This window comes from Puccinia triticina, chromosome 11A (genome assembly GCF_026914185.1).
Source record: "Puccinia triticina chromosome 11A, complete sequence".
NCBI classification, from domain to species: domain Eukaryota; kingdom Fungi; phylum Basidiomycota; class Pucciniomycetes; order Pucciniales; family Pucciniaceae; genus Puccinia; species Puccinia triticina.
This window is the reverse complement of record NC_070568.1, coordinates 4,885,643-4,897,762: the sequence shown is the minus strand read 5'-3', so window position 1 is coordinate 4,897,762 and position 12,120 is coordinate 4,885,643. Positions and strand designations below refer to the sequence as shown.

Below are 12,120 nucleotides of genomic sequence, written 5' to 3'. Positions count from 1 at the left end.
AACAAGAGCACTGAAAGAAGAATCCAGCTGGGAAAAATACAATCAACCCCTCATCCTTGACTGCTGAACTTGACCTTTATCTTCAGGAATTGCCAGTTGGGATTGACTTACTAAAATTTGAAATTCACAATAAATCTCAATTTCCAACTCTTGCAACCCTTGCAAAAACAATTCTGATGATTCCAATGACTTTGATTGCATCCAAATCAGCATTCTCAACTGGGGGCTGTGAACTCCACAATTATCAATCTAAATTGAATCCAAACACCATTGAAGCCCTTGTCTGTGGGCAAGACTGGATCAAAATAAATGAGGGCCTCTATGCCTTCAATGACACTGAAGACAATGAAAAAACATACAAATCATTGATTGAGACTTGTCATTCTGAGCTACTCACAACTTACTTAACTTACTCACTCATAAGCACAAAAATACTTGTAAATAAAGTACAAGTATGATAAATTACATAGTTTTACTCCAATATACTCTTGTGTGACCTCTGCGGTGGGCTGGGGATTATTCTTGCTCCCCAGCTTGTTTTTTCAATTTAATTCTTCAGCTACTAGAACTTCTATCTGGGTCTGGTTGCCTAGGCTGACCCGGGAGCTACGCATATAGCTCCCCAAGCCATCCAAGTGTGGGATAAGGTTGGAGTTTTTTGTCTCCTTTCCTCTCCTTCTTCCTTATGCCTGTTGCTGTAGAAGCTGGAGGCAGGATGGAAGTTTGGAAGATTGTAGGGAAATTTTCATGTTCCCCTTTGGGGTGTGAATCACTCCTTCTCTGTGGAAGTATCAATCCCTGAGGTCTGAGCCGCGAAAGTTTGTCCTGCAAGAGTTGGCGGATTGAGTTCGGCGTCTAGGCTGAGGTTGACGGTTTTGCCAGATGTTTCTGGCTGGTACTGGTTGGCCTCTGCCCAACTAGTTTTTCAGCCTGTCTGCTGCAGACCGGGGATGCGCGGCGCACAAGGGTTCCCAGGTCCTATAACACCTCCTGTTGTCTATGCTCTTGGCGCGCGCCTGCGCGGCACAACACCTACTCTACTACCGCTCCTTGGACTAGGCCCACCTCCCACCTTGCTCCTGATAAGCTACCATGATATATTAACGTCTGGAGTCCTTGCATGAGCCAAAGAGTTCACATTGGCAAAAAGTCTTGGGTCGGCCCGGAACCGACCCGTCTCAACCTGAACCCAACAGCTCCACAGTCGGGTTTGGGTTCAGGCAGTATATTTTGAAATACACCACAACCCAGCCCAAACCAAGGCTAACTTTGGGTCGGGTTGGGTTCAGGCACCATTTTTTGGCCCAAACCCGACCCGTTTACACCCTGAATCTAGCCTTGCTTTGCATCTCAGTTTAGTAAAGCCCCAGGCACATCTGCTTTCAGGTACATAGATCTCAAGAATATATATTGTTATTTCCTATCTTGTATCTTTGAAATTTTACTAAGCATCCAATAAATAAATACACTTTCAATTGCTCAAAATTTTTCAATACCCCCCCCCCCCCCCCCCCCCTCCCCCTGCACCTGGGTACCTCCCATGCGGGTGCCGGTGGTCAGGAATTGGTTAAAAGTCCCTCCAAGGGGGGCCAAAAGGTCCCTCTGCAGGAGGGACTTACACCCAAGCGGTGAAAGCTGGGGTGGCAGGAACAGATAATCTGCCTGTATGTCAGGTCTTATTTTTGCATCATTTTTTAAACCCCCACCTCAAAGGTTTCCTGTATGTTGTGTTACATCAAATGATATGTAAGAAGCATGGAATCATTCCTCACTTTTTCCCATTCCCTCAGTACTACATTCTTACTTGTCCCAAAGGTGGTAGTTACGTTGTAAGACTCAAAAGGTGTCGTGAGACCCTTTTGCTGAATGGCAAAAGGTATGGATGAGGTGCAGGATCTGCGTTTCTGTATATCAGAAAAAAATACCACAAAGGTAAGCTTCAAAATTTATTTTGTGACAGAATATGTTCAAAGATGAGATATGTAAGAGGATTGTTGTTGAGGTCAAAGGTTGATGGAGTTATTGATGTCTGAGATAGGTGATGGTGACTTGGTGTCTTGAGTGAGGCTTGAACCTAGGTTCTTGAGCCGGGGTTATATAAGTTTCAAAAGTGAGGGGTGATGAGGGAGAAAGGGAGCTAAGCTCAACCAGGAGTTGAACCAAGGATGGGTTACTGGTGAGAGGTATGTGAACTGAGTAGTGATATGTATTGCAATAAAGTGTGAAAGTGATGTGAGACTGAGTAGTGATATATGATTTATAACTGTTATGTGGGATAAAGAATAATATGTGATGTGATAAGTGAGTATGGAATCCAGACAGCTGTGAGAATAAGGGCTGGTATGTCAGTAGGAATGTCCGCTGAACGCCCTCTTCAAGAACATATGTGTCCAGGCTGTATGATTATTGGTAACTTGGCTGCGCACTGCCACTATACGCTAGCCTTCAGCGCTCTTCTCTGAGCCTGATCTATAGTGTAATAATCCGCAAGTGAATAAAGCTCCACACTCCGCTGTGGAGTTCTGGCGCGCACTCAAGATAAAAGTACACGGGCAATATCTCAAGGCTCAACTGCGCGGCGGTGTAAAGCTCAAAAGCGTTCCTGAGAACCTTTTGCTGAGTGCGGAAAGGGATGAATGAGGTTACCTCTGCCTTTCCTGGGTCACTAGACACTAAAACAAGCCCCCCAATCTACAATTGGAAGGTTTATGTAGTGATAGTGGAGGTGTATCAAAAGATAGCCTACTTTGAGCAGGTGGCTTAAGGGTTATGGTAATGTAGCTGATGTGTAAGTGTTGTAATGAGGTTGTAATTTGTATGTAAGGGTGTAAAACCACAATATAGAGTGGGGCTAATACTGTAGAGGGAGCAAGTATTGTACTGTTATGGGGTAAGCTGAGTGCAAGTAGTTTGCTGAGAGAAATTACAACTGGGGGGAGGAGAGCCTCCCTAAATAGAAAAGAGTGAGACATTTTAGCTCCAGGGGAACAAGAGAATGAGGGGTTTTAGCTGCCCTGAAAGCTACAATGAGGTATTTTGGCTGGTGGTTGACAGGTCACATGAGGTCATGATGTCATATGAGGGAATTTAGCTAGTGAGAAATAGGAGGTGAGATATTTTAGCTGGCCTGGCCTGTCAAATGATGTCATCTGCAAGCTGCATGAGGGGTTTTTGCTATCTTGACACCTGCATGATGTCATCTGTCAACTGTCAGACTGCATAAGCCTGCATCAAGTGTGCATAACACTGCATGACACTGCATGACATGTGCATAACACAATGAAATGAGTGCAGCTGATGAGGTAAAGTATATGTAAAGGTTTAGACAAGCTGTCAGGGTGGTCCATGTAACGGATTACATGTCCTGGGTAAGTGTGGTTCATGTAACGGATTACGTGACCTGAGTATGGTGTTTTGTGTGTATGTAACTGAATGATGGTGTCTTGAAGGGGTTGTATCTTCTGATCCAGAGGGGTGTAAGGTGTGTTGTCCATGGTGTCCTGTGTAGTATTGGCCATAGAATCCTGTGGTGTTGCCGTATTGGTTGATTTGAGAGTGTACATATGAGAAAAAAAGGATATTTTGAAATGGGCTAGATGGGTAACCATAAAGCATACCACATCCTCCCCCAACTTATTGTCTGTCCCCAGACAATTCTGTTTTGATTATTGCTGTTATCCAAAGTGTAGATTTGTGTCTTGATGTCTTGAAGTTGTCTTGATAATGTTTGTTGTTTGTGTATGAGTTATTAATGCTAGTCTTGAGGTTTTGATGGAAGAAAGAAAGGGGAAAAGAAAGAAGAGAAAAAAAATTGTTGATTATTTATGTTTTCAATTTGTGAATGTATTTTTATTGTCTTCTCTTATTTTTTTATTATTGTTTTGTCTTTTTATTTGTTTGTTTCTTGTTTTTTATGTATGTATTTAATTGGATTTCTCTAAAAAAAAAGAGTTGAGGTTAATATATATATATGCAAAAAAAAAAAAAAAAAAAATGGTAAGAGAGAAAGGGAAATTTAGTGTTTTGTTGATCTGTGTTGATAGGGTTGTGTAAATGTGCATGTGATGTCCTGGTTTGCGGCAGGGTAGCGCCAGAGCGTTGCGCAGTGCGCATGAGGTCGCACGCCAGATGATCGGTGGTCGAGTAATGTTCGGGCTCTGGGTTCGAGTCCAAAGCCGCTTCAGGGGTTTAACTGGGGCTACGCGAGCTGCGGCGCCCGCATTCGTATGTACATGTCTTAGAGGGCCCCGGTAACCCATAGGTTTCCCGGGGTCGGGTTCGAGTATGTAGTGTTGCCCGGGTCCAGGCTTCTGTCGAGTCTCCGGTCGCGGACGCCGGTCTAATGCCGCCAATCATCCGTTGTCTTCCAACTGGCCGCTGATCCGCCCTTGCCGTCCGTGTCCGATAACTTCGAGGCCCGTTCCGATATCCTGGCCAGTAGGGTGTATATCCAGATATCCAGGTTCGTGCTCGTTTCTTTGACTGACAAACCTTTTCATTGCTTGCTCAGGGAGGATACCAGGTCATATCCTCCCCCAACTTGATTCCTTGACTCAGCCGTATAACAAAAAAAGCCTCCTTCCTTCGTCTTCGAATCGGATCGACCGTCAAGATCCTCAACCGACCCTCACGTAAGCCGCCTCTTTTTCCTTTTTTCAATCTTTTTGTAGTAACTGACCGCCGTCTCTGTCTGTGATCCAGACAGAGATGCTCCTTCTTCGACCTCCTGACCCATTCGCGGAAATGGCTCCCCTTGGGAGAAGCTTGGGGACGAAGATTCTCTCGCCGGTCGGCCTCGTCTACTTGGTGGTGGTACCGTGTTCTGGTAGTCGACTCATTGGGCTTAAAGGCCAGGGACTTCCCCCTTTCCTCTCCTCATCTGCTCGTCTCCAACTTCGTAGTCTTCCCCAGTATCCAACTAGTCCAAATAAATTTTGCCAGTCGCGTTCTACCTGTAGCCCTATCATGAGCAGTTTAGATGAAGCTCCCATTCCCTTTTTTTGTCCTGCGCCTTCCTTGATTGATTGTATTGGCCCTCTTCCCGGCGCCCAAGACTATCCCATCTCCATAGCTTCTTCAACCTCCATCGTTAGGCGTGGGGTTGCTGGTTATGGCGAACGAGTTGGTCGAGGTGGCCGAGGTGGTCGAGGTGGTGGAGGAAATCGCGGAGGCCGTCGTGCCAATGGCTTACGCCGTGGTCATGCCACCCGTACGTACCGCCCACCCTTTTGCAGGGGAGAACATGACCTTTATCCCGAGACGGTATGTTCGCTTCCTCCTCCCAACTTGTGAATTATTATAAGTTCCAAGCTGAGGGCTGGTTTTTTATAGTTCATGATGAACAACCGAGCCATCATCAATGCCATGCCTCAACTTCCCCCAGCTCTTGCTAGTAATCCAACCACTACTCCCACTAGTGGGAGCAACATTACTTCCTTATATCCTAGTCGCTCTGCTTCCGTCTACTCTGCGAGTTCCGTCGCCACCGCGGAGGACTTCCTAACTCCACAAACTCGTGTTCCTTCCCCGAATCCCCTGGGCTTCTATGATCCGGCCGACTTCCATCGTTTGACTCGAGACCAAGTCGTCTCCCTTCTAGACCGTCGATCCGCTCCCAAGTTGTTCGACCGCTACATGTTTGTTCCTCAGTACATTGACGATCTTTACCAATCCATCATGTCCGCCTTGGTGCACCACTTCCAACGTTTCCCCGCCGCCAATGCCGAAGAACGCGCTAGCCGAGTCAGCCTCTTCCGCTTCATAACCCGCCGTTATTGCACCATGACTCGCCACACCGTTTGATCTGTACGTTTTTTCGTTATTTGTTTTCCATGGGTGTGTTTTCTAACTTGTTTCCTGTCATTATTCTGCTAGCCTTCCATGCCTCGATACCGATGGACAACCACTTCTCAGGGGTAAAATATCCACCAAAATCCAAAAACATCGTCAAATAATATAAAACCTAAAAAAAATCTTTATAGCTAAAAAACTTAAAAAAATTGTTTTTTTTTTTTTTTTTTTTTTTAGTCTATCCTACTGTTAGTTAAAGTAACCCAAACCCCTCCCCCAACTTTAAAAGGTTGTCCCCAACCTTCACAGTGAGAATGGGAATCTTGAGAGAGGGTGAGAATAAGAGAGAAAAGTGAGCTCAGAGTACCAATCTGAGGATTTTGAGAGAAGTGAGAACACCTCCCCCAACTTAAAAAAAATTGAAACCAGTGAGCTTTTTGTCTGTTTGATTTATGTGTTGATTTTCGAAGTGATTTGCTGGAATTTGAAGTTCTTGAAGTGTTTTAATGCTGATTTTGAATTAATTTTTGAGCGTTTTTAAAGTTTGTGCTTGAGATTTGAAGTATAAAGACTTTAACCAGTTTAATTATTGACAGTTGAGGTTGAACAGTTTAGTCTCATGCCCAGGAGGTAATGCTCAATCAGAAGAATCAGGGTTTTCTTCATCAGAAGAGTGATGACTGTCTTCATCTTGACTGTTGAGTTCAGGGTCCTGTTCATCTCCAATGACTTGATCCAGGGGTCGTCCTCGAGGATAAAACCGCTTAATGTGAGATGCCGCATAGTTTTGGTGAAGTTCTGTCCCCTCCAATTCTTCCAGCACATAAGATCCTTTAGGTAGTTGTTTCTTGATTCTAAAGGGACCATTCCAGCGATTTGAAAATAATTTTCCCCACTGATCCTCCAAGCTTTTATTGTAGATGAGTACTAGTTCGCCAGTGTCCAAAGGTCGCCGTAGTCGAGCTGCCATTTTTCTATCCCAGTATCTGACAGAAGCCTCTCTTGCTTTCATCATCTTAGTGTGAGCTTCTTCCAGAATTTCTTCCCGTCGTTCGAGTTGCATTGCCTGAGCTTCCAAAAGTTGGTCTGTAGTTTTGACTTCTAACCAATCTATTCCCAAATAGGTGTCCATTTCCAAATCTACTGGTAGTACTGGTAGTTGTCCAAATACAAGTTTGTAGGGAGTGAATCCAGTTGTCCGCTTTGTTGAGATCCTGTCCGAAAATAAAACTAGTGGAAGATACTCCCTCCACTTTCCACCAGATTCGCCACACATTTTAACCAGAGCGTCCTTGATGGGTCGATGTCCACGTTCGATCATTCCATTTGCCTCCGGATAGTAAGGTGTTGTAGGTTTTAGAGTTGCTCCAATACTTTTCACAGCTTCAATGAAGTCTTCTTTGAATTCCGCGCCGTTATCCACTGTTACTGTCTTGATTGAACCATATCTGTAGACCCAGTTTTCCAAAAGAAACTTGGCCACATTACTTGCAGTGAGTTTGACCAGAGGGGCAGCCTCAACCCATCCAGATAAGTCGTCCCGTGCCACAATAAGATATTTGTATTGACCAGCTTTGATGTGACATGCGTCCAGAGCAACTCGTCCAAAAATGTAGCTATCCCCAGTTGCATTTCAAATTTCCCTAGGTACTGTTGGATCCCGTTTTTGACAAGCTTCACAGCTTCGAACCCAGTTCTTGACCTTCTTCTTCAGGCTGGGCCACCAAAACCGAGTTACCAATCGCTGATAAGTTTCTTCTATTCCACGATGCCCCAATTCTTCATGAACCTGTTGTAGCAGTTCTTCTTGATAAGTGTCCTTAGAAATTACTATCTGTGGAGAGGGTGAGTGTTTCCGCATAAGTCGTCCATCACTACTGAAGAATTTAGCTGAGTTCCGCCGTAATTTTGCAAATTCCACTTTGTCCATTCCATCAGGAGGTTCCAGGGTTTCCAGGTAATGTCAAAGGTTCCGCCAATATCCTGGAGACTCCCATTCCTTGAGCTCTAGAACTGTTGATTGAGTACAAATCCTAAATGTGTAACAGGGTTTGATCAGGGGTTCCTCCTCGTCAAAGTCATCCTGGTCCTCGTAGAATTCCTCGTCGTCGCTAGAAATAGGGCATCTTGAAAGCCCATCCGGTAATGTGAAAGTTTTCCCCGGTTTATGAACTATGTCGTAGGAAAATAGCTGAATAAATGACACCCATCGAGTCATAGGTGCATTGGGTAATGATGGAGAGTTTATCATCTGAATTAATGACTTGGCGTCCACTTGGAGTTCAAAGTGTTGGCCCCAAAGGTAGATCTGTAACTTTTTCAAAACCCTAGCTACTCCGCACAACTCCAACTTAGGCTGAGAGTACCGTGATTCCACTGGTGAAAATACTATTGATTTGTAAAGTATAGGTCGATCCAATCCAGTTTTGAGTTCCTGTTGCATCAACACCGCACCCGCCGCTATGAAGCTTGAGTCAACCGCCAGTTTAATCAATCCTGCGTCCGCTGAGTAGTCAATGCTTTTGAGAACGATATCTTTGCCAATTATATCCTTGAGTTGCTTGAAAGCTTGATCGCATTTGTCCGTCCAAATCCACTTAACGTCCTTCCTGGTGAGCTGTCGTAAAGGTGCTGCCTTTTCAGACAGATTTTCAATGAATATTCGTACGTAAGTGATTATTCCTAGAAATCCGCAAAGTTCCGTAACATTTGAAGGTGTGGGCCAGGTTAATATCTTGTTTTTCTTTTGTGTAGAAACTTGTCGTCCAATCTGAGAAACCACGTGTCCAATGATGTCCAGAGCAGGGACGCAACAAGAAAACTTTTTCCCTGAAACTGTGAGTCCTGCTTCTTCTACCCTGAATAATATCCGTTCCAATGTTTGTGCGTATTCCCAAATAAATTGTCTAATCCCCGGATTTTCCTTCAAAGTTTGTCCATCATAGGTTGTTCGTGGTCCTTTGATGCCGCCGTCGTTGATGAACACACCCACATGTTCTGGAATCTCATCTTGCAAGATCCACATCATCTGAGCCTGATATACCGCTACTGAATTGGTTGCACCTTGAGGAAGTCGAGTAAGCTGGAATCGTCCTAATGGAGTGTCGAAAGTTGTGAGGGGTCTTGATTCTTCCGCTAATTCCCTTTCATCGTATCCTCCCATAATATCACCGAGTCCATAGCAAGCTCTTCCAGCAAAAGATTCAATAAACTCCTCTGTTGCAGGGGGCAGGCCAGCATCGTTGATTGTAACCTTGTTCATTTCCTGTAGATCGTGTACAATTCTGAGTTTTCCGTTGTGTTTGGCAACACAAAACACTGGACTGGAGTAGCTTGATGTTGATGGTTTGTAAAGGCCGGTCCTAACTCGTTCCCGTACTAGTTCAGTGTATTCTTCTTTAATTGCCGCCAGAATGGGAATTGGTTTCTTCTGCCATGGAGTGTGTTCTACCACTGGTATGACATAAGGTAAGCCATAAGAGTGTTTCAACAATCCACGTTCCGCCGGACAGAATGCGAGAGAGTTTTGTCGAATGGTATTGAGATGTTTAAACAGCTTGAGTTCCTCTGGCCAGAGCCATCCTTCAGGTCCAAAGTTGATGACTTTCAGGCGCTCTTCAGTGATTTTTGCTGTAGGTTGGAATTCTGGTGGATTAGGTGTTAAAGGTGTTTTGTAAGGATCCCGTGATAAAGCTGGTTGTTGAAGAGGTGGGTTGATTGATTGTGGCATGGCTTGATTGATAGGTCGAACTTTCTTTGCCACTGGTTTGTATTTTGTCATACACCACATGTTTTCCTCCTTCCAATTCTTACAGAGATCTTTCTGTGCTGAAGCGCCTAGCCCGGTGGCTAACAAACTATTTATTCGCCAATCTTCGTCCAGGGTTGGTGGTTTTGCCCCAACCTGAGGTACAGGTTTTTCTTTTTCTGATTTCTTCCGCAGACGTAAACACATGTTTTTGACCCAGCCCAACTTCTTTGAAATTTTAGTTCGAATCTTGACCAAGTCCGTGTCGTCCAAAAAGCGTGACTGATTTGAATGTTGTGTCATGTAAGCAGTTGTTTGTGCAGTCTGTGTGGGGCTTGGTCCTAAATGTTTTAACTGATTCCATCCTTGTCCTTGTCCAACTTTAGCTATTGGTACCGTAATCCTTCTTCCAATATCCCCTTGAAAGGATAGAAATTCGCCAGTCCCTGGATAGTCCAAAGTGCAATTGTAGTCGAAAAGGAAAGGCCGTCCGAGTATACATTCCTGAGCTTGTGGTGAAACAAAGAGGTGTACCGGTCCCGAGAATCGTCCAATTCCAATGGTGCAGTTTTCCACTACTCCTTTGATATCACATCTCTCTCCGCCAATGCCTCTCATTGGGATCTCCACCTTCACTACTTCTAGGTCCAGATCAATAGCTGCCTGGCTTGGAATTACATTGACCATCGATCCAGAATCCACCATGAACGGTACTTTGTGTCCGGAGATTTGAGTGTCGATAAATCCTAACGCGCAGCTATAGTAACAGTTGTATTCCGAATCTTCTTCCTCCTTGTTAAGTAACATCGAAGCTGAAACCTTGGGTTCCGATTTGTTGCCATTCACGTATGACATTGTAGAAGTTTTGTATCCAGGGATTCGAGCTTGGAGTTTGTTGATTACTTCTTGAGCGTAAGTTGGAGAGATTGCCGTAAGTTGAGAAAAGGTAGTTGGTATCTTCAAGTTGTCCAGTTCCGTCACTAGAGCTGTTTCTGCTGACTTTTCCTTCTTTGATGGTGTTGATTGCCTGTTGGGTTCCAAGATTTGGCCGGGAGTCTTCCTAGTTGCTGGAACTTCTCGAATAACTTCTTCTGGTCCGACTTCCTGATCCACGTCCATTGCCGAATCATCCGCTTGTGCCGGAGGTTTTCGTCGTCCACGAAGCGCTTCTGCTCTAGTTGTCGCAACATTGGATTCAAATTTTACTTTTTCAAAGTTAGCTGATCCAAGCCTTGGAGGTTCCCATGAGTCGATTTTGTGCATTGAAGAGGTACAGTCGGATTCTTGCTGAGGTCTTTCACTGTTGATTGAAAACACTGCTGGATTATCGGTTCTGAATGCTGCCGTTACTTTTGCTTTAGGTTTTGCGGAGTCCGCAGCCACTACCACACAAATAGGTCTTGAGTTGTCCGCTGGGATCTTCTCTCCACTGGGAAAACAAAAGTCACGTCCGTCACGCTTAACCAAGCCTTCTCTTTCGTCCTTCTGAGCTTCATAACAAGAAAATGCTGAATGTCCTTCTCGATGACAATAGGTACAAGGTCGGGGTTCGTATAGTCGTCCACTTGGCCTTTCATTTCCACGAGAGTATTCCGCCTTTGGTGGGTTCACTAACTTGCCAGTTAAAGCATCGATTGCTTTTGCCAGACTGTCGACTTGCGTCTGCAGCACCTCCGGGGGATTCTCTTCAACCATCTTTTCCCGTTTCTTGCTGTTGCCTTTCTTCTTGTCTAACTTCTTTTGCATCGCTCGATTAGCTTCACTGAAACCGCTTCCTACAAATGTTTTGTCTGCTGCAGCTCGGACTTCATCCTCAGCCACATCCATCAAGTCTTCTAGGTGAGGCGTCTTAGGATAACCATCTTTGCCGTAAGGAATCAGGTCCTGTTTGATTGATTTCTGTAATTCTTTTGAAAAAGCCATAAAAAACAGGTGAGTAACGTCTTGTTGGTCTCTAATGTGCTCATTAGCAACCAAATACTTTGTTATTAATAAAAATTTTGATTTGTAGTTCTTGTATTCTTTGAATCCTTTAGGTCCACCAGCCTTTGCCTGTTCTTCCACGAAGTTTTGCAGGTCCCGGATGGTGAATCAAATTTTTGCATGGGTGTCACCCCATATTTCCTTCATGCTACGCCTAAGCATGTTCCAGTCCCGTTGTTCGTATCCGTCCATCGATTCCAGTTCTTGCTTCAAGTCTTCAGGTCCAACAAAGCTGCAAATCTGCCGAACCATGTCATATCCTTCTGCTCCATAAACTTCCGCGGCCAGTTCAAATCGGTCCAGAAATTCCTTGAAGTTTTCGCCATCGTATAATAAGTTTGCCGCTTTGATAATTATCACTTTTCTTTTAGGTTCCGTCCTGGTTGGGTTGTTTACTTCGAGTTCTTGAGGTAAGCCGTAGGTTCCAGGAGGGTGAGTCTGAGTGTTTTCTTGAGTAGTTCTATTGTTGGCCAGCCGTCCACGATAGGTCCTTGTTCGAGTGTGAGACATGGGTGGTGGAGGTAGCGGATCAACATTCATTCTAGTGTTCTGACTGTTTTGAGTTCCATTGAATAGTCCGAGTGGATTTGGATTGTTTG

The 12,120-nt window shown here is 44.6% G+C and overlaps 1 protein-coding gene across 1 annotated transcript; it reads left to right on the top strand.

Annotated features, from left to right (window-relative positions):
* Nucleotides 1-1,540: 1,540 nt before the first annotated feature.
* PtA15_11A478 (uncharacterized protein) lies at nucleotides 1,541-4,969 on the top strand (the record flags this gene model as incomplete). The annotated part of the gene is made up of 4 exons (XM_053161390.1): nucleotides 1,541-1,555; nucleotides 4,416-4,437; nucleotides 4,511-4,631; nucleotides 4,702-4,969. 4 exons carry the CDS (start codon nucleotides 1,541-1,543, stop codon nucleotides 4,967-4,969), a joined length of 426 nt encoding a protein of 141 aa, XP_053025342.1.
* Nucleotides 4,970-12,120: the final 7,151 nt, after the last annotated feature.